General features: G+C 39.7%; 1 protein-coding gene across 1 annotated transcript in view; it reads right to left on the reverse strand.

Moving 5' to 3' along the window:
• xpo4 (exportin 4) overlaps window positions 1-22,970 on the reverse strand; it is a 66,581-nt gene that overhangs the window by 28,282 nt on the left and 15,329 nt on the right. The window contains exons 7-8 of the mRNA XM_044016458.1: window positions 18,558-18,670; window positions 1,516-1,673 (exon numbers count right to left, since the gene is read on the reverse strand). Coding sequence (XP_043872393.1) covers window positions 1,516-1,673; window positions 18,558-18,670 — 271 coding nt within the window. The remainder of the gene's footprint in view (window positions 1-1,515; window positions 1,674-18,557; window positions 18,671-22,970) is intronic.

Consider the following 22,970-nt stretch of genomic DNA (forward strand, 5'->3'; position numbering starts at 1 on the left):
CTTAACGACACGACAAGAGTCAAATCAATGTGTGTGTGTGTGTGTGTGGAGGGGTGACTTCTACCTGCATTAACCTCAATCACACACTTCATTAAAGAGCAAGCGTGGCTCGTATTCAAGTCAAAATTTACTGCTTCACGTCTGCATCGTTTTCTTTCTTTTTTTTATGTTCTTGAATGATTGGAGCTTTTTTTAATTCTCCCTTAGCGAAAAAAGGGGGGAAGTTAATTCACTTTAGTGTCGAGTGTAAATCTATGACTCGTCGCGTGTCAGTGAAATGAAAATGGTTCACAAACGTCTTACGTCAGACTTATATTTAATCAAATTTCAGATTTCAGTTCAAAAATACTCACTCTGACCCTAAATAAAACCCTGCAGAACCAGACAATGATGGACATGAGGGACCTTTTATTAACCACATAAATGCAGCAGAATTTAGGGGAAAACTGTACTAGAAAACAATACAAAATTGTGCTTTTCAACAAGTTTATCTCTTAGTTTGTTTGCCTTTAAAGTTTTATTCTCTTCAAGCATTTTGTGCCTTGTACTTAAATAAAATCTTAAATATTATATGGTTATTACAGAATCATTGTTGCTTCTACACTCATAAACATGGCATATGCTCCATTGAGTGGATTTACTATTGAAATTAAACATATTCCGGCTGTAAAGGTGTCATTTTGTATGAAATAGGATTATGGCTGTATGTGCTTTTTCTTATTTTTTTTTTTATAAATAAAGGAATTTAAATCAGAATCCTCTGACATCCTGTATTACAGTTGTTTCCTAAAGCCTGGGTCTTTTTTCAAATACAAAAAAGCCTGAATTCTGAGAATAAAGTCAGAATTTCGAGATCCTGAAAAAAAAGTCAGAATTCTGAGATTTAAGTCAGAATTGCAAATAAGAAATTAAGGCGCTCTAAGGTGCAGTTGAGTTGCAACTGACGATTATTTTACGTAATCAATTAATATGTCCATTATTTTTGCGATTAATCAAGTAATCGTTAGGTCCATAAAATGTCAGAAAACGTTCAAATGATGATCTTGAACATCTTGTTTTTGTCCACAAACCAAAAATGATTCTGTTTTTAATGATTTTTGTTTTATGGAGCAAAGAAATGAAGAAAATATTCACATTTAAGAAGCTGAAACAATAAAAAAATCATGTTGTGGTGGAAGTGACCTGATGTGAAGAAGAGGGAGTTTACAGCAGTGGAGAAAGCTACGTTAAAGAGATGCTCCATCCACGTTCAATACATAGACTTTGTGACCTTTGACCTCTGTGGTGTGAATAAACAGAGATCCTGCACTTTTAACTCTTCACATTATCGTTTTGTTATCTTCAGTTCAGACAGATATCGCGATGCGATTGTCTCGCGATATATCGATTATCACAGAATCATCGCATCGTGACACTATTGATATCGTGGACCGCGTGTTTTTCATCGAACTAATCGCCTAAAACTGATTTATCAAGAGAGAGAGAGACGATGATGACGATGATGATGACACCTACCCGTTGATCATGCTCAGCAGACCCTCCACCAGGTGAGCCAGGTAGGAAACCTGCGCACTCTCGTCGGGGAAGACGGGCCCGTGCATGGAGGCCAGCTGGGCCAGACACTGCAGCGAATCCTGGGCCATGTCCGAGTCCTCCCGAATCTTCCTGTGCACCTGAGGAAGGCGAGAGGAGGGGTGGATTTTTACACAGTTTTCAAAACGCTTCAAAAAGTATCAATGAATACACATAGACAAAAAAAAGTAAGCACGACGAAGAAAAACCTTAAAATTAGAGCTGCAATGAACAATTGTACAGAAAATGAAAAACTGATTACTAAATGCATAGTCCAATTTTTTGATAATGGCGGAATTCTATTGACAAGAAGTGTTGCTTAAATGCTCCTAAATTTAAAAGAAGAAAAAGTTCAAGCGGATTTAAGACGATGGCTATTTACATTCACGTTGCAGGTATTACAAGTGCAACAATTAATGGAATATTAATCAAATCATTTCATGTTTCCGCATTAACCTTCAACCTGGCAAACCTTCAGGTTACTGTTGATTACTGGCTTTAAACCTTGAATCAATAACATTTGATTTAAGGAGGAGGAGCCTGAAAAAATAAACGGTGACGTGAAAAAAAAATCATGATAAAATGTCAATTAAGAATGAGATATTTAAGATAGAATGTGATTAAGTTGTGCTCCAGTGTAAAATCTTTATTTTAAGCTTTATTGGAAGGGATGAAACAATTGCTCGACTATTAATTGATAACTAAATGTTTTTTTTATAAGAAATTAAAACAAATTGTCTGAATATTAAGCTTCTTAAATGTGATGTTTGTGGACAAAACAAGACATTTGAGAACATCCCCCACAAAAAAAGACCAAATAATCAACAAGCTGCAGCCCTAATTACAATTAAGATAAATAATTAAGTTATTTTCGTCAAACCATCTCTTTGTAGTTTACACATTTCATTCTCTGTGCACGTGTGTGTACGGCGAGTAAAAGGTGAGACCACGCGGTATGAAGCAGCAGCAGCAGCAGCAGCAGCAGCAGCAGCAGCAGCAGCAGCAGCAGCAGCAGCAGCAGCAGGTATATTTGAGGTTATCTGAACGTCTCTGGAAATACAGTAAGTGCACAGTGGGGGAAAGAAAGAACAGACGAGCTAAAAATATGTGGAAAAACCCCTGCGCTCTGTCACTTTTAACAAGCACAGATGGTTTCACTTCTGTCTGCTTGCCCACCTGCATCACGACGAGAGATGGAAAAAGAAGAAAAGAACAGAAAAAAAGGAAAACTCCTTTTAATCACCACTCTTTCTTTTTATCGTGAGGAAGGGAACGCAGAGCATTGTTTCACACACACACACACACACACAGAGACAGACAGAGAGAGAGACAGAATTAGACGTTTACAACTCCTGAAAGTGCTGATAGAGGAGGAGTGAAATTACAGGGCTGAGGTTAAACTGAGGATTTGTTTGTCAATTACAGGCAGAATAAGAACAAACACGAACACGAAGCCGGGGCCTCTTTTATCTTTGGTGGCGAACGCGGTCAGAGGACGAGACGTCGAGGTTTTCAGCGTCTGAGCGACAACAATCGCTCCACAGTGACGTGGTTTTAACTCTTGTGTGTCTGTAACGTTTAACCCTTGAAACGTAAAAATGTCAGCGCATTAAATTTGTTTTCTATTGTATGTTTTAAGGACGTGCGGGTCAGCGATTCCGACTTTCTGTGGGCTATTTCTAAACTTTATTACGTCATGACGGGTTTTTATGAATCGCATTCTTTTTCTCTCCTGCATCCTTACAAGGAAAAATATAATAAAAGTCGTGATAAAAGAGGAGGAGGAGCCTGAAAAAGCAGTTAGAGACGTGAAAACTGTTATAGTTTAAGTAAGGCTGGGATTAAAAATCAGTCAAAATCAATAATAACCGTCATTAAATGTCAATTAATAATGAGATAATTAAGATAAAATGCAATTAAACGTGAAAACTAAATGATGATTTGTCATTTTAAACATCAGTAAAATATAAACTCGTTAAACGGAAACATTTCACAACTTAAAGCAATTATTTTCACGTGTCAAAGTAATTTTGTGTTATTTCTATACTTTATTGGTCACGACTTTACTTTTTCCGTCATATTAAAAGTTCAAGATTTACAATTTTAAAGGTTTTTATTAATTATATAGTTTTTTCCCCTCTTGCATTCTTAAAAGGAAAACAATTCTAATATATTAAAAGTTAAGATAAGAGGAGGAGGAGCCTGACAAAGTAGTTCAACAACTATATTTCAGGTTATTATAATGATAAAAAAAATTGTGATTTCAAATATCTATACAAATATAAACATTTGTTTTTAAGGAACATAAACATTAAATAAACATATATTAAATCTTATTTGATATAAATTGTGATTTAATTATTTGCCAGCCGTAATTATGAGCTCATTGTCCTCCGTTTAAATCAAAAAAATGAATTATTTAATTAACAATAAATGCTTGACAGGGCCTGAAGTTCGACGTAACCATGGCGATCAACTGTTGTCACCACCAGGCGATATTTTTCATATCATAAACATCAATTACTAAAAGATAATGGCATTGTTTACTTGACTTAAATTGAATTAAAGTTTCCTTTTCGTCATAATCACAGAAAAAGAAAGATGAGATAAATTCTTAGGAATTTATGCGTGAAAATGGCTTTGGCTGCAGCTGTGAAAAACGACAGTGACAGTGCACACAAACCCTGCCACGCTCGTGTCACTTGCAGTTTATAATAGTTTTACATCTGCTGACCACAACCACATTACAAAAACAGTTATAACTAGCGTTACTATGGCGAGTCGGAAAAATACACGAGAACCTCCATAAATCAAATTTAAAGACTTTTTATAGCTGGTGTGGGCAGAAGCAGTGATTCGGGTCACATCCTCTCAGTGCCGAGTGGGAAGAGAATCCAAGCCAGGACTCCCGATTCTGCGCTGATGCTTTTTTAAATTCAAAATCAAACTGCTAAGTCAGTGAAAAAGTGAACCTGCCTCATGTCACTAAAATCAAGAAACACAACATCATCATCATCATCATCATCATCATCATCGTCTGCTGAGAACTCCCGGGCAGGACAGATACTCACTGGTGTGACCCAGCACGCTGAAGCGGCAGCAAAATGGCGAGATGATTTTTCAACACGTCTATCTTCAGACACACCGTGACCCTGGTCAGAAACAAACAATCACCCGCAGACCGACTCAATCGAACCTGGAGAGCAAGGATTTTTTTTTGGCTCCTTGTGCGCGACTCAGTCTCATCCCAGTGTGGAGCCCGAGCCGCCACCGCCGCCACCACTCAGCCGTGAGGGGGTTTGTGAGGGGTCGGTGCGCTCTGAGCCGTCACACTCGGGGCAGCAGCAGGAGCAGGGGAGTGAGCGGGAGAGACGAGTGGGAGCGGTAACGGCACTGCGAGTCATCGCAGACCCCTCAGCAACATGTGTTTCCACTGATGGTACTATGTAGACGTCTGGAGCTCCGCTGCTGCCTCCCTCCTCTCTTTTTCCTCTCTCTCTCTCCCTCTCTCTCTTATCCTCAGCTCTTTTTCCCCCGCGCTCTTTCTTCGTCTTCTCCCGTCTCTTCAACTGTCATCCTCTTAAATCCAGAGTGAGCACTTCTTCACCAGCTCCGCGCTCTGTGCCAGCCCACAGCCCCATCGCTGAAGCAATCAAACTTTCAACCTCCCCTCTCTCCCTGTCGCTTCTTCTTCCTCCTCCTCCTCTCAAATCACTTCCTCTCCCTCTAAATTCTTCCTCGCAGCCTGTATCCACTCCTCCTCCTCCTCCTCCCCTCCTCTCTTCTCTCTCCAGCTGGGGGTGCCTGGCTGGTCGTAAGCCACACTGCTGGGAAGAGATCTCACATGCTAACGTAGCGTAGCCACCACAGTCCTCGCTGCTGCTGCTGCTGCTCCACTTCCAGAACGTGAAGTCATCCTCTGGAAGAGCTCAGCGAGAGGACGGGGGAGGAAGAAGGGGGGGGTCAGAGAGCGAATGAGTGAGGAAGCGAGAGAGAAAATGAGGGAGGGGGGGAGGGAGGAGTGGAAGCGGCAGCGCAAGGCCAAAGGATTGAACAGCGCGAGCTCTGAAAAAGCAGCTGCACCAGTGAATGATCCATGCCATGCCAGTAATGTCAGTCAGTCGCCTTGAGTCTGACTATAGTTAGAGATACACATGTACGTGTGTGTGTGAGCATGTGTGTGTGTGTGTGTGTGTCAGGGAGTGGGGAGTGGGAGGGACGCAAAGGAAACAAAAACATGATATAACAATATGAAACACTTTGGGAACGCAGGTCAGATTACCGCAGACCCTGCACACTGATTAGTTGGCGGATTTGGTATCAGCGGAGAATTATGGGGCTTTTCCATTCTCGCACTACTCAGCTCAACTCGGCTTTTCCATCAGTGATGGTACCTGAAACCTGCTCTGACGCGGTCCTGAGCCGAGCCGATACTATACGACGCGTATAAAATGGCGTCACATGCTTTGACGACCGCGAAAACAGCGGGACTGATACCAAACTGATCAGAGTCGAGTAGAGCTAGAACTGTATGACGGAAAAGCACCATAGGTCGCTGTTCATTAAGACATTGTCACAATTTGGGTCCTGGTGTGTTTGCTTTGGCAGTTTAGGTCACAACAAGAGTGTGTTTCCACAAGGTTTTGCGACTTTTATCTAATATAAGAGATCAGCAAGTGAACCGTTGATCGACCACCAAGTTATTCATCATTATTTTGAGAACTGATTAATTGTTTTTTTCAGCTTCTTAAATGTCTTAAGTAGTTCCTGGAAATCATTACAACTCATTCATCTTGGTTTGTGGACAAAACGAGACATTTGAGAACAGTGACATTTTTTGAGTTTTGGGTAAACGCGGATCGTCATTTTCCAACTTTTCTGGCATTTTATGAACCGGATATCAATCCGTTATGAAAATAATTGGTAGTTGCAGCACTATTTTAACTATTTTTTTTTTTAAGTACAAGTTATCAGTGGGTTTTACGCATCAGTTTAGTGTCACCAAAGAGCAGAGTTTGGGAAACACAAACAGAAATTGTTCATAATTTCTTGACATTTTATGAACCAAACTATTTACTCATGAATCAGAAAGTAGCGGACAGATTAATGGAAAAGGAAAATAGGCCATAGTTGCAGCTCAAATGAACAAACACATTGACTTTAACCCTAATGACAAACATACTTCAGCCGTCTCATACACACTGAATACATCATGTCACTGTTTACACTGTAAAAAAGTATGCGAAGCCCTTGGCTAATAACATTAAAGTGGAGTCAGGAGTTAGAGGAAAATCATGAAACAAAACTGGACGAGTGTGTTTGAATTATTATTAAAATATTTTGATTATGCTATTCACGAGAAGAGTCCGCTAATTAAAACCGTGCCTCGTGAAAACGAGAGATCTTAAGAGAACTTAAGTCCTGTCAAAGAGTTTGGACGTTCATCTGTCAACAACAACAAAAAAGACAGCGTTGTTTTTGTTTGTTGTTTTTTTTTTTTAGATGTGGGCATCCAGCTAAAGTGAAAGCACAACACAGATGCTCGGTGGGGTAGAGGATTAAAAAAAAAACAAGTCCAGACTAACAGCTACAGGCTTGAAGGAATCATTGTAGCTCATTAGCATCCACCATCTGCAAGTCATTGAACAGGCACGGAGTCCATGGCACGACACCACGGAGGAAACCGCCGCTCTCCCCAACAAAAAAACAAAACATCACTGACTGAGCGTGCCTGAGTTTTGCCAAAGACCATCTTGACACTCCGTAACACTACTGGGGAAATGTTCTGTGGGCAGATGAAAGGAAGAACCACCTGTACTGCATGTGGCATAGAAGAAAAGAAAGTCAATATCAGCATGACAACATTGTCCCAGCAGACAGGGACATTTGACGGAGCAACGTTCTGAGTACGGACAACGTGATTAAAACTGGGAGCTGGGAAAATGCCAGTTTAACTACAACTAATGATTGTCTTCTCAATTAATTAGTCGTTTGGTCAGAAAATATTCACATTTTAGAAGCTGGAGAAAAAGTCAGAGAACTCCAATGAATCCATTACCAAATTAGTTAGTGATTAAGCAAGTACAGTACTATGTTTACGACTGACTTAACATGGAAACAACCGAGAGATCAACAGAACAAGGAGCAGAGTTCAGAGATTGTGAGGTTGCCCCCCGACTTTCCAAGTTGGAAGCACGGAATCGCCCGACTTGTGACTACAACTGGAACGCACCAGAAATTCCCAAGTTTACCAAGGTATAGCACAGGATATTGTCTGACAATTGTGGCTTCAAATGAAACATTTGAGACAATTGGAGCACATTCCAGAAACTTTGCCTTGCTTTGCACGCTTGTGCCAGAAGGGACTTAGTTGGCTACGTTGAGAAATGCTCAACCTTCCAAGCAGCAGCCAATCAAAACACCCTATGCAAATATAGTACATTACCATGTGCTGGTCAACTCTACATTGTATTGATGGCTCGGGTATCTACCGATATTGGGTTTTTTTTCACCTCTTTTAAACAAGTTAGCGGTTAATAAAACATCCGAACTGATTTATTGTATGTATTTATTTATATGTATTTACCACTACCATCTAGCTATAACCAGCCATTTCACAAAAAATCTGCCCCAACTATGTGGCAGACAATCACGTCCTTGTCACTTATCGTTCACATTTACGTCGTATTTAGGGTTAAAATATTGAGTAGGATTTCAACTTTCTCATTATTTCGATATCATTCTGGTGAGTTTGCCAAATATTGCACCAATACCAGTATCTTCCAACACGGCTGTTCACCCCATTTCCCACGTTTTTTTGTTGTACAAAAGCAGTGTTGTAATGTACAAATACTTAGCTCACGTATGTGTACTTTACTTTAAGTATCCCTTTTAGGTATTTTATACGAGACTGGACAAAAGTGCACCAAACCTTCAGCAACATTAGCCATTCTTGCTACGTACATGTAGTTAGCCATGAGATACGCCGCTCTGCTAACATCCGATAGCCATCTCTGGCACCTAGCATCACACTGTCGAGCATTAACGCAACACATGTGTGCGAGTTGGCCGTGATGTCGGCCTGGCTGCTCTCCAGCCACAGCCTTACCCCAAACATCGAGTAAATCTCCCTCAGACTAACTCACAAATAAAGCCTAGCACCAATACAGATGTTGTGGAATGACCTCACAGCGCTTCACACCAAACATCGTGAGAAAATGTCAGAGGCTCTGTGTAACTACAAAAACCGTCTGTTTGAGGTTATCACTGCCAAAAGGGGCTTCAATCTCTTGTTAAATCCAAGGCGTAGCACTGTGAATGTTTGATGGTCGTGTTCAATGGAGACACTCACAGAATGTAAATGTTTGTGTGTTATTAGACGGGGCACATTGCGTTCATCTCTCCCTGTGACTTGGACAAAGATCGGACGATGACAGCAACTCGTTTTTACGATCTGTTAATGCAGAAAAGCAGGAAATTCCGATGGCTTCGCACATGATTTTCTGTTTACTCTGTCATGTAAACATTATTTTTTGAATAACCTGCTGATTATTCTCTCAAATAACTCGTTGTTTATTGCACAAAATACAAAACAGCCCCATCCTAATTACACTGGAGTCTTCAAAAATGCTTGGTTTCATCATATTTGACAAAGAGGAACCCAATCATCACATTTCTGTTTGAAAAAAGGAATTGAAGCAAAGAAAAAAAGAATCTAAACTAAGATTTTATTTAAAGACCAAATCATATTTCCTGGTCACCTACATGCAACAACACACCTTAAGAGAGGGCCCTTTTTTTTCCTGCTGTGTCGTTGTTTCCCAAATGTTTTCAAAATAGTAGTAAAAAGCAGTATAGCATGTAGATCACTTAGATCATCACACCCGTCACTGAAATGCCACTGAACGGGTTGTGATTCAAACTCAATATTGCTGGCAGCAGTGCTGTCACTAAATACACCAGACTCTTCTGTTAAATACTGAGATTTCAGACATTTCCTTTGCTAAATGTTGGGAGATTAACGCATGTTTTCCAGCATTTTCGAGTCTTTTTAACTGATTCAGCATTGTTCGGTTTAATTCTTCGTCGGACGCCGCAGCTCATGACTCTTGCAGTGACAGTCTGTTGACTTTACAATTTTAGTATCAGCTCAGCTCACTTGGAACCTCATCAGAGCAGTTACTTAAAAAGTAGCAAGTACCAGGCAACTTGTAAGAGCGTCTTCGTCCATGATGGCGACCACTTTCATTGATCTGCTGCATCTGGACAAGTGATCTTGGAATTTTCATTTCCCGTCACGTCGTCATTTGCTCTCTCTCGCTGTACTTTACGCGCTCATTGTTCTGCACGGAATCTAACGTCAACTGCGGTAGAAAGACGGTGGACAGTGTCCACAACACCGCTAGTAATTATGACTCCACATTTGTCCTGCATAGGCCTCGTCTACATACATCAAACAGTCGGTGGCGTCTTAACAAACGAGACGTTTACCTAAATATCAACTTCACTTCAAGCACTTTCAATTACCTCTATCAGGGCAATTTTCACAAACTTTCAAGGATTCCAAGGATCCGCGGGAACCGGGATCTAGCAGCCATTGCAGCCAGTCGACTATACCAGCACTCACACATTTTTCCCAAACGTTACTTTGCTCTCTGTGTAAGTGGCACATGCACACAATCAAAGATTGTTGACGCAGATGTACCGCGACTCTCAGATTGTTTATTTATGACTCGGGTTACCGAGAAATGTTTGAAGTATAAAGAGGGGTTTTTGAAAGGGATAAACAGATTTGATTCTGGATGAAATCAGATTCAATAAAAGTGTAAATAAAACAAACCCCCTAGAGCTGTGCTGTGCAGACACATTATTATTATTCTGGTCGGTATTGGGATTCGATACGAATGAAACTGTGGAGAAAAGAAAGGGAAATGAGAGAAAATGAAGGAGAAATACAGGTAGACGATGAAGCTGAGGGACGGAGGATGAAGGAAGGGAGGAGATGAGAATACGCAGAGGAAGAGATGGAAATAAAGAGGAGGGGAGTGAGAGGAAGAGAAAGGCAGGGATGATATTTATAGAAGGAGACAAAGCCTGGTGTCTGTTACCTCAGGGGCTCAGAGGCTCATCTTTCTCTCTTTTTTCAAATCAACACTGCACTTCCAACTTATTGTCTTGTGGCTCGCTCTTTTCCGCCATCACTCTCTCGGATTGGATTAGTGTCTGTCTGAGGGCGTCTGCTGCAGCCTCATCAGTCCCCGAACTCCACACAAACTGATTCTGTTTGCAGCTCAGGAAAACACAAATAGGATTTACGCGCTACATCAATCTTTGTCAGGAACCAAAGGGGTGGACTCGCGTCCTCAATTACGTCGTTGTATAAGAGAATAACAATAAACAGGACTTTTGACCGTGTCCTATCATTTATAATAAAACAATAAAACCATGTTTGCGACGCAAAATAAATCCATTGATCTCAAAAACAGATGGAAAATTAAAAGGAAGAGGAGGTTGTGGGCCATTTTATTTACATTTTATCATCATATTAATTGGCGCCTGCTGTCAAGGACAAATCTGAGTTTTAGATCTTGACAGATCAGTGAGGACATTTTTGTAGAAAGGAAAGGACAATCTGGTCAGTTTCTTATTCTATTTTACTGATGAGATTTGGTTAAATCTGATTTTGTGTTATTTATGGTGGATTCTAGAGCTTGGGCATGATATTAGGAATATTACTCAACACTGAGATGACGATGAAATAAACAAATATTTATGTAGACTGTGTCTTTCTGTGTTGGTTTTGCTGCTAATAGAGACAACAACAGTTTTATACAGACAATAAAAATCCTACAACATGGTAACTTTGACAAAGCATTCAAAAAACCAAATCTTTTTATCCGAAGCTAATGTGTTGTGCAGGTATTATCACAAGGTGGCAACACATTCAATTTGTGGACCAGATATTTACGAGGTTTCTTGAATGCATGTTGAAGCTGCTGGAATAGCTCAACTAACAAGGTGCTTTAATAAAAGCAAACAATTAAATCGTCTATGTTGGCTTTTCAGAGTTAGGAAACATTATATAACGTCGCCTGAATACAACATTTAGAGCTATTTGAAAATAGCTCAGGGAAATCATACATAATGAGGTGTAATCTTGCTTTAAATTATTTTAATAAACTATTTATGCTGGTTTTATTTAATTTGTGTACTCACTGTTCAGTTATCGACAAAGTCCTCGTCGATCAGTGCTGGGGAGCCTGGTTATTTTAGTTTTTTGTTAATTTTGTAACGGTTGCTTTTCAAACTTATAGTTTTGTCGTAAAAAGACGGGTTAATACAGTGAAATTTAACAGGTTTTTTTTACATGAAACATTAGCTGATTATCCAAACAGTAACATCAATGTCGATCAACTGATCAGTTTACAGGACCTCGCGTTGCTAATGTCTTCATAAATATCGCAGTGCAAACATTTGTGTTGTGTGTACGAGTGTTTACACTGACTGCAGTAATGTGTGCGTGTATGTGCGCGCACGTGTTTACAAGGTCGCTGCAGTGTGTACGTCTGCGTGAAATAAACCAGATGCATCTGGCAATATTGTATGATTTATGTTTGCATGTGGGTACACACTCAATCACAACTGGACGCTGCTCTCTAATCTCCCCGAGCCAAAGTGAAACTTGAAAAACCCAGAGAAACACAAACAAAAACTGAGGCCAAAATTACAGATGTCTCAGTGTGAGTGTGTGTGCATTTATGCAATCTCTTTTCTTTGTGTGTGTGTGTGTGTACACTGTGATCAGAGGCTGTTAAAAATCGAAACAAAAATGAATTAGGTTTATTTTAAAGGAGGCCAACAATCAAAAAGGCTTTTTCCTTTTCAATCTCCCGTGGCCCATTTATCCTCAAAGCTCTCTTCTGAAAATTGCATCCATGTTTCACTCCCTCTCTCTGTCTCTCTGTCTCTCTGTCTCTCTCTCTCTCTCTAAAATCGTATTTCTCTGCTCCATCTGTTTTTTTTCTTCTCTTTGTCTCGCCCATTAAATTATACGCACAGCTCTACATCTGCATCCCCTGCTCCATTTTCTTCCATCCCCTTCAAGCCTCCCACTACTTCTTCCCCCTTCCTATCACTCGGAATCACACCATCCATCAGACATCCCTGAAACTCAGAGCTGTGCTGAAACAGAAAAGCGACATGTACAGTATATGTATGTATGTGTATATATATATATACATACATATAGAGAGAGAGAGGTCTCTCTTTTAGATTCATTTTGCATTGGTCCTCAAGTCATTGGAGTTTTACACACCTATACTAATCATTGAGCTCATATTTGAAATAATTATGTGCTTGTTCGGTCGGTCAGAAGCTGTGACTGTGACCTCAGGCCCGGGACAGACACAGAATTAGAGAATCAGAGAATTATTCTCGCTCGAAAAAGATTACGGCTTTGTTCTCAAAAGATCACAACTTCATTCTCAAAAGCTCACGACTTTATTCTCAAAAGATTACGGCTTTATTCTCAAAAGATCACGACTTTCTTCTCATGTTACATCTTCAGTTATACTCATACGTCGTAGGATCCATGTATTTTAAATCAGTGTTTAGATTAATATCATAACATTTAAATAAATGTGTCAGCTGTAAATGAGTGCTGCAACAACCTTTAAAACCAGGAAAAGACATCACAGATTAAATATAACCTTTGAGATTTTGTTTAGGAGCTCCTAAAATAGTGATTCTGTGTAGATTTATTGACGGTCGCACAAATATTCATTCTTGTGTTTAAAGTGTTCCAAACACAACAGTGATGGAGCCAGATAATGGGAGGCTGATGGACGGACACACACAGAGGGACAGAGACTCCACACAGGTTGAAGAGTGTGTATGATGGGTGGGTTATTGCGGTTGTTAACAGGGGGCCCCCCCTAATCCTGGGGCCGAGCTCTAATCCTGCCACTGGTCTGCAGTGGACTGTGACCCTGATGGCGCGTGTCTCTGAGCACACACACACACACACACACATACACACTATTATCCTGTCACAGCTGAGGACACGCGGCAGCTGAGACAGCAGCGCCACGTTAAACCGAATAAACACGGCACTATACGAAACCACGCAGGAACAACTCAGATAAATGCAGCGCAAACACACAAATATACACAACAAGCTCTTACTGACAGTGTCTCACACACACACACACTGACACACACGACAGCTGACGGAGACACAGCAGCCTTACAATAAACAGTTGAGCTACTAGAAATACCAGCGTGTGAGATGACACTGAAGGCCTGAAAGCTGAGACCAACACAAAACACATCCTGCAGATTCCAAAGACAACCGGCCGAAAAATGACAAACATTTTTATTCAGCGACCGGCCCCGTCACATCCTCGTCGGGCCGGGGGGGCCCCCTCTGCGTGCTTTGTGTGTTAAAATCTCTGATTAGGTTCGCTTCTCGGAGCCAAATGACAGTTATTTGAGATTGCTTTTGATAATTGACAATCAAGGACAATCAGCCTGAGAAGTTGTGTTTGTGTGTGTGTGTGTGTGTGTGTGTCAGGGACGCGCAACTATCGAGAACAGTGCAGGAGAAAACTGTAATTAGGCATCTGCAGACTGTCAGAGCAAAGAAAAATCATTGTTTTTACTCAAGTGTTTGTTCTACTGCAGACGCTACCACGCGAGTGCCAGGTCGTCCGACAGCGAAAGGATTCACACAAACATTTAGGTTTTTGGTACTAAACTCGTGTTTGCCTTTCATTGCAGATTTGTTTTACTTTTAAATAAACCAGATAAATTAAATAAAGCCACATTTTCATTGAACAGCGACAGACACACGAGGATTCCAATGCTCTCACTCCCGTCTGTGACGCTGAAGGACAAATGTCTCGGAATGTGATGAATGAATCTTTTAGGCAAATTAGAGCCAGAGCAAAGTCGTGGGTTTCAGCCGATGAGTGCAACACTTATCCAGAGAAATAAATATACGACTGCGGCTGAGTGGATGTGCATAGACTGCAACATGTATACAAGTCATTTTATTTTAAATAAAACTTTTCATACAAATTCCATGACATGGATGATGATTTTTGTAACGTTTTGTTTATTTAGTTTCTTATTTAAACTTTTTATACTTGGGTTTTTTTCTCTTATAATGACAATACATAATGTGATGGTAAATTCTATTTGATTTTCTGATGTTTTATTTACAAATGTTCAAATAAACCAAACCAATTTGAAGGAAACTTGATTTATGTTTGAATTAATATAGGGCTGCAACTATTATTTTGATTAATCGTCTACTAAATACAGGTATTTCGGCTTCTTAAATGTGAATCTTTTCAGGTTTCTTTGCTCAAATAATGAAATCAATTATAACTAAATCATTTTTTGTTCGTGGACAAAACAAGACATTAGCAACAAACACCAATGAACTATTACTCAATTAATCGATTATAAAAATAAAAATAAAAATAAACATTAGTTGCAGCCCTATATTTAAGTAAATTATATTTATGTTTATTTCATTTTGTCTTAAAATGAATCTAAAATTTGTTTCTACCTCACATGTGCTCTATTTTAATTTATCATTTTTTTCTCTGATGTTTTTTTTATAAAAAGATGCAAATAAACCAAAATCAAACCATTATGAGTGCAAATTTCCTACTCCAATGTGATTTACTGAAAACAATATTGAACTAATATTCAGTCTCGCTTTTAAAATTACTTAGCCGATACTTTATAACCCCAAAAAGTCAAAAAAGGTGAGGAATTTTGATTATAAATTGGACTTCAACAGTGTTTTTTTTATGTATTTTACAAAAGTAAAAACTAGAGAGAATGTGATATTGGATACTTTGTTCATGTATAAAATAAAAAAAACAGACGTACTTTGCTATGTTCAGCTTTGAAAAGAATTACAGGTACAAAATAGGAGCAGAATTTGGCAAAGGGACATGTGTGATTAAGATGCAGTGGAGCAGAATTTAGTAGCGGGGCAGGTTAGAGCAGCAGTGACTCAAACAAATTCAAACAAACCAGAGGCAGAGAACACAAACTAATGGGTCAAACCACATCTGAGAGGGTTTAAATTTAAAACTCGCAGACGCCGTAACACACGACAGCAAACTGAGGCGACCACTAACACGTGTTTACGACACGTTCTGCACCTGTGTGGGAGTCTAGTAAAATAGACTTGAGTTTCTATTTTCTGCTTTCTTTCCTTAAACAATTCTTTTTCTGCTTCTGTCACCATCTGCCTCAAACCCAAAAAGGACAGAAAGGATTTTTTTTGTGACACAACAACGGGGGGGGAGGGGGATGTCGCACAAATCATGTCCTCACTGAGTCATTTAGCTCTCAACGTGATGAATAAACCCGACACAAGCCAACGATGTTGACGCTGTGTTTGGCAGCATGAACGTGAGTGATGAGGTGGAGACATACGGCAATATTTTTTTTCTTTAGATAAGATAAAGAATCAGAGAGTCAGAGAGCAGTATTTGGCATCATAAATTTGAAGCAGTGTTTTGTATGAGTTTGTATGAGAGCTTCTTTCACACTGAACTTAGTGGGTTCAGGCGGGTTCATTCATCCTGAGTGAACCCAAAGAGGAGAACACCACCAGGGAGGTCAGAGACAATGTTACCGTGGCTACTATCTTTTCTAATCTTTAACTTAGTTTTGTAGTTTTAGTAAAAATATTGAGCACTATCTGAAAATCGTAAGAAGTACGATTCGCTAAAAGCATTTATGCGAATAGCTACACTACAAGGGAAACACACAAGACAAAAATATACGATATTATCATATTTAAATCACGATATGACATTACCGCGATATGTTTTCGCGATATTTAAATAACAATATATTACGTTACCACGATATGACGTTATCATATTACGCTATCACGATATTATATTATCGCGATGATGTATCATGATATTTCAATCATGAAGTTATCACGATATTGAAATCACGATATGTTATCACAATGTTATCATGATATGACGTTATCACGATATTTAAATCACGATATGATGTTATCACGATATTGTGAAAAAGTGTGAGTATTTTCTAAACCGTATATTGCGATAAACTCGCTGAAATTTGGTGAGCACTTGGCACCACCAATATTTATTTGTAACAACAGTTAAAAAAGTACATGCTAAAAAAAATAAATAAATCGATACTTGGCGTCTCAAAAGCGATACATCACCATGCAAAGTATCGCATAAGGCTCAAGGCAGTGGTGGATCAGGAGATGGACAGTTTGGACGGATAAGGATGACCGACTTGTTCCACACTTCCCCTCCACGCCGTCTGCACAGCCAACATGAGCCGCCTCTTTTAAACACACACAAGCCAGTGCACAAAAATACACATTTACTGCACGAAAAACACGACCCTACTGCAAAAGCAGCCATAAATCTACTTAATGGAGCGTCGGAGACAAAACCACACAAGTCATAAAAAAGAAACTTGAGTGCCAAGAGGACGATGTCAAGTGGGATTTCTTCACCCAACATGAAAAGACAAACTGTCTCTTTGTTTATTAGAAATAAACCACCATGTAGAGGTCGGGGGTGGGGGGGTGGGGGGGTAAAGCAGGACATGTGAAAACTCCGACGGGAGACACAGAAATAGTTGAACTTGAAAAACCTCAGCGGTTACCTCCCTGACAGAACGATACAGATGGAGAGAAAACAGAAGGAGACTCAGACAGAACTACAGAACAACACCAGAGAGCAACGACGATTCCAAATGTTTGTTTTCGTTGTGCGGTGGCAAAAAAAAAAACGTAATCAGTGAAACGAGAAATTTCACACAAATCAAATCAGCAACAAATGCCAACTTCAAACCCACTGACCTTAGAGCAGCAAAACTAATCACTGAACCTCGGGCTGAACAATCAAGGAAAGAATAACTGCTTGCGATTTTTCAGACAGATAACTTTAAGCTTTTACGGTGAGGATCACAAATAGATATTTATGACTTTAAACTGGTGCAGAACAATTAAACTGAAGCCTTAGCGACTGTGAACCATTCAGACCTAATTAGAAGCCATTGTTAAATTAGAACACACAACTTGAACGTGAACACATGAACACATTTACGTGACTTTTAAGACCTTGTTAGGACTCAGGACTGAACAATGACGGTGAAATATTTCATAGCATTTTTGTTCTGACAAAAAAATGCAATTTGATCATTTTACGTAAAACTTGAAGTAAAAGGTGAAGTAAATTTACTTCAAATGTCTCCTTTCGTCCACAGGCAGAGCAAAGAAACAAGAAAATATTCACATTTAAGAAGCTGAAAAATCTAAAATGATCTAAAAACCAACAAATCAAAAATCTATTTATTTGATTAACTGGTAAATAATTGATTTATTGTTTTTATAAACAAGATGGCACCCGTATTAAAGGATAAACTACTATATTTTAAGGCTACAATGATGAGAGTAATAGATTATTAATTATATTTAGGTCATGGTACGGTATCATCCTGATATTGCGATATGCTGAGTATCTGCGATATCATATAGTGCGATTTAGTGGGATTATTCAGTCTACTCATCGATCTCCAGACGTCTGATTTAGATTTTGTTGGCGCATTTTTCGGTTCTTTCTCCATCGTTCGTGTTTATTTCGGCCAACTTATATAAAGTTCGTTGATTTTCCAGCTACTTAAAGTGAATAACCTCTGGTTTCTTTGCTCCAATTAAGAAAGAAATCATTAAAACTGAACAATTTTGGACAAAAACATGACGTTTGAGAACGACATTTTACAGACCAAACAATTACTCGATGAAAGAAATTGGTTGGTAGCAGCCAATAGCCATTAGCCAATACTACTTTAAGAGTGCAATTGCGATTTCACTTTATAACTGATTCATTGTTCCGCCCCCTCATTACAACAATTCCAGGCCGGAAACGTACAAAAACAAATAAGCAGTTGGAAGGATTACTCACGGTGAAGAAGAGGTCCATGACGCGGGTGTCCAGCAGCGCTTCCCTCCAGGACTCCGTAGGTTTGAGCGTGACGTTCTGCGTGGCCTCGAACATGGCGATGTAGTGGCGCCCCAGTGACCCACTGGCAGTTAAGGCAAACAGCAGCATACAGTGAGAGAAGAGGAAGAGGAGGAGGAGGAGGAGGAGGAGGAGGAGGAGGAAGAGGAAGAGTGCTATACACACACAGAAGTAAAAGAGCAGCTCCTGTCACTGAGAAGTGTCTCTGGTTTCGTGTGACTGGCAGCACAGACTTGTTAGTCACTTGATAACTCACTCACCCTCTCATTAACCCTGTCACTCTTGATTCCACCAAACTTTTTTTTTTCTCTCACCCTCCTTTCTTTGTTTTCTTCCTCCTCTCTCTTCTTCGTCAGCACTTCTCTCCCACAGAGAAAGCTCCTCCTGCCTTCTTCCTCACCTCCTTTGTCCACTGTTCTCTCCCCGTCTTCACCCTCTCACTCTTAACTGTGTCTCTTGCCTTCTTGTCCTCCTGTTCACCTCTCTTCCCTCCACAGCTCCCTCCTTCTTCCACACTCGGATTTCTCTCCTCTGCTTCCTCAAGATCTGGAAACACGCACACGCGAGACTCACAGCCAATGGAGACTGCGCTTTACTCTGCCGCTCCGTCGACTCCTCCACAAGACGTCCTGGAGACTCCTTACAGCTCTGTGACACCTCCCTCCTCTCTGCCTCCACCAGCCAATCGCTTCATGACGTCCTCACTCACACTCTTTTCTCCCCCTCTCACTAATCTTTAAATCTACAAGAACAAAATTATTTTAAAAAAACGTGAGACTCTTTTTTTACACACACACACACACACACACACACTTTCTCCTGACACAGCCAGCACACTTCCTGTCCTTTTCCAAGACGCCAAAACACACCCATAGCTTAGCTCATCAAGAAAAATCACACTAAAACTGCTCATTCATCACTCAACAAACTCAACTCACAAATTATGTCTTCAATCAAAGCTTCAAAACACTTAAAAAACACACTTAAGGGCTAAATTTGGGTCCCAGACACCCAGTCCCCGAAAAATATGCAATCTGACTTTAACATTTTTAGCCAAAAAGAGTGTTTTTTTCCCCACGAGAGTCATGTATTTTGATGAAAAATCTCATTTCAACCCTACTTCAAGTATATTTTATTTGTCTTTTAGCCCTTTAACAATCTATTTTTTTTAGTTTACTGAAATATTGACAATGTTTTGTAGATTTTTTTCCAACCAACTGCTCAAAAAACAAGTTTGGAGATTATTTTTTTGCTGCTGGAATCATTAATAAATTGATTTTTTTAAAGTATTGAAGGCATCATGTGGATTATTTTGACTGTTATCTGTAATTTTACACCTTTTTTATTTGGAAATTCTGGAATCACTGGTTAAAAATAAAGTTTATGAGGAGTTTATAACTCGTTTTAGATGTTTTTAAACACACCGCATGAGTTATTTTTGTCTCAGGACTTGAAACAGAGTACCGTTAACTATCAGAATGGTGTCATTTTGTGTTCATATCAGCATACAATGGGTTTAACCCCCTAGTTTGCTCGCAAATAAGTGAATAAATGAACATGAATTTCACATCGGCACATAAAAACACACACACAGCCGTATCGGTGGCCTGCAGCTCGGTGACAGCAGCAGCAGGAGGAGGAGGAACCTTCCAGAGGAATGTCCCATCAAAGCCAGAGCGCGGCAGAGGCCGACGAGGTCACGCATTCCTGCGACACCAGCCCACAGTCACTCCCCGCGCACACACCCCACCACAACACACCGCAGCACACTGTTCGGCACAGAAGTTGGCACCTGTTTACGGGTCTGTGGGATCATGTGTGTGTGTGTGTGTACGGGCCTCGTTAAAAATAGCCGCGGTGGAGCAAAGGACCTCTGACTGAACCTCTCCAAAAAGACGGAATAAGCGACAGATTTCGGGGAAAAATGAGTAAGAGTGACAATATATAGACGGAAAGATTCTATCTATAACCTCAGAGTGAGTTTTTATTGTCGTTTATACAGCATGAACTCGACGGAATTCAAAAGTTTGGGTTTACGTAACTTTTGGTAACACGTTATTATTTTGCCTCCGTTTTTTTGTCTTTGTGAAACAGATAGAAACACAACATTATTCGTGTAAGTCTGTGGAGCAAAACTATCAGACCCGACTGAGGGAGCGTTTGTGTGTATACAGCAGCAGTGCAGGGGCGGGGCTTAACAACTGGGCTTTTGGCAGAATTCAAGTCAGAAACTTTCCGAGGACACATTTTCGTGTTTACTGTCATCCCAGTTTACTAGCTTAATTTTGCTGTTGTCTGTGTCTGTGTGGACATAAAAGAAGTCACTTCCTGTGTGCAGCGTGGGAATGTCACCGGGTGACACAAGTCGGGGCCACTATTGAATGTTTTTTATAGTTGGTATTCGCTGATTATTAGTTATTTATTGGCCAGTTATTACAATTTAAGACACAAAGTTACGTTTTTGACAACAATGATGTATTTAATATTTGGACTATAGATAATTTTTATGGCGTGGCACTGCAGTGCAGATTGGAAAGGCAGATTTTAATTATTTGTTATCAATAAACAGGGAAAAAAAGAAAGATGTTACTAAAAATAAATGTGCTAAAACAATTTGCAGCAAACATGGTAAATTTTTACATCGTTATTCTCATTTTCGTATAAAAAATACAAATTTAAAATTATTACTGTGTGATATTTGTGCAGAAACGAAGGTGTTTTCTTCAGTCTGCAGAGTAAGATGTGTATAGAACGAGACAATTATTAATATAAAATGATATTTTGACACACTTTTTGGCTTTAACTAATATTAAATAAAAATTTTGAATGATTATTCAGCCGTAGCAAACTAAAACTTGTCCTTGTCCATAGAAAATCACGTCAGTTGACCTCTAAGACATGTGTTTATATTTAAATGTTACGCACTACAGCTTTAATACAACAAAACTGAATAAACTCAAATGTGAAGATGGGAGTGAAGTAGAAATAAAGAAATAACAAGTTCACATTCACTCGTTATGAGCCAAGTCCTGCGACCTGCCGCGTCCCTGGGGGGAGGGACCACCGCGGTGACAGAGGTTACACAAATGATCCTGAAGATCATATGACCGGGACCAAACTCAGCAGAGGCCTCAGGAATGATAACTACACGGCCACTCGGACTACTTCACACAGCTGGACACGGACGTTAAACGAGTCCGACAGGGTGCGACTCACTTAACGTTTGTTTCACCAAAAGACAAATGATATGAAGTAAACTATGAAGGATTTGTTTTTGATGAATTGTTTTATTTATTTATTTATTTGTCCTTCACTCAACCCAGTGAACCGCGGAGACCAAAATGACTCACTTCTATGGAATGAATTAAACTATAGTGCAGAATTTAAAGGCCAGAAAATAGGATGAAAACATGTTTATGACGAGGTCACTTAAGAGATAACGCAAGACGTGTCCTTCACGCAGCTGAAAAGAATGTATGCTCATTCATTCGTTCGTACCAGAGTGAGATAAACATCGACAACATATTTTAACTTTCAATTGTTGATTTTCAATTTTTCTTGATTTTCAAGGAGAGAAAGGGGACAAAGTCTGAAATGTTACAAATATTTGCCATTTTTAAGTATCCGCAGTATCCGTCTATTATTTATTAATCTATATATTATTACAAATTAAGCATTTTCTCCTCACAGAAACTTGATACATGTCACTAAAGTCATTCAAATTTAGTTTTTTAACTAAAAGTTAGTAGTAAAAGCACTTAATAGTATCATAATGCTGCAAATAAGTCACTGGTACCGACAATTGGCAGATCATTGGTTGACGGCATCATGTCGAGGTGTTGCTACGACGACTACTTGACCAGTAATTACTTTTTATTCAGCACTGTTTCCCCCATGAAAAGAGAAAATTATGGCTCAGTAAACTTTTAATGTAGCGTCTTTAAAAAAACATACATGACGTTTTTACCTCACTCTACTGTGAGTGTGTGTGTGAGTGAGTGAGTGAGTGAGTGAGAGTGTATTCACTTAATTAAAGTTCATGCTCTCAAACTCAGAGGGAAAAAAAAGTTTTAAAAAAACAAGCCGCAGAGCTGTGAATTTACACACTCAACCACACGTTTTTCACTCCGTGTGTGTGTGTGTGTGTGTGTGTGTGTGAGTGTGTGTGTGTAGTGCACATGCCTGCAGGATGAGTAATGGACGCCGAGTGACTTGGACATGTGGTTCTGCTGGGTTTTTAAAAGACATCACCTGCTACTATCACAACCCTTCCAACAGGCTCGAGAATAACTGACGTGACGCGACCATTTTCCACTGGAAAGATAAGACGACGCCGACATATACACACACACACAC

This window comes from Solea senegalensis, linkage group LG2, assembly GCF_019176455.1.
Source record: "Solea senegalensis isolate Sse05_10M linkage group LG2, IFAPA_SoseM_1, whole genome shotgun sequence".
Lineage (NCBI taxonomy): Eukaryota > Metazoa > Chordata > Actinopteri > Pleuronectiformes > Soleidae > Solea > Solea senegalensis.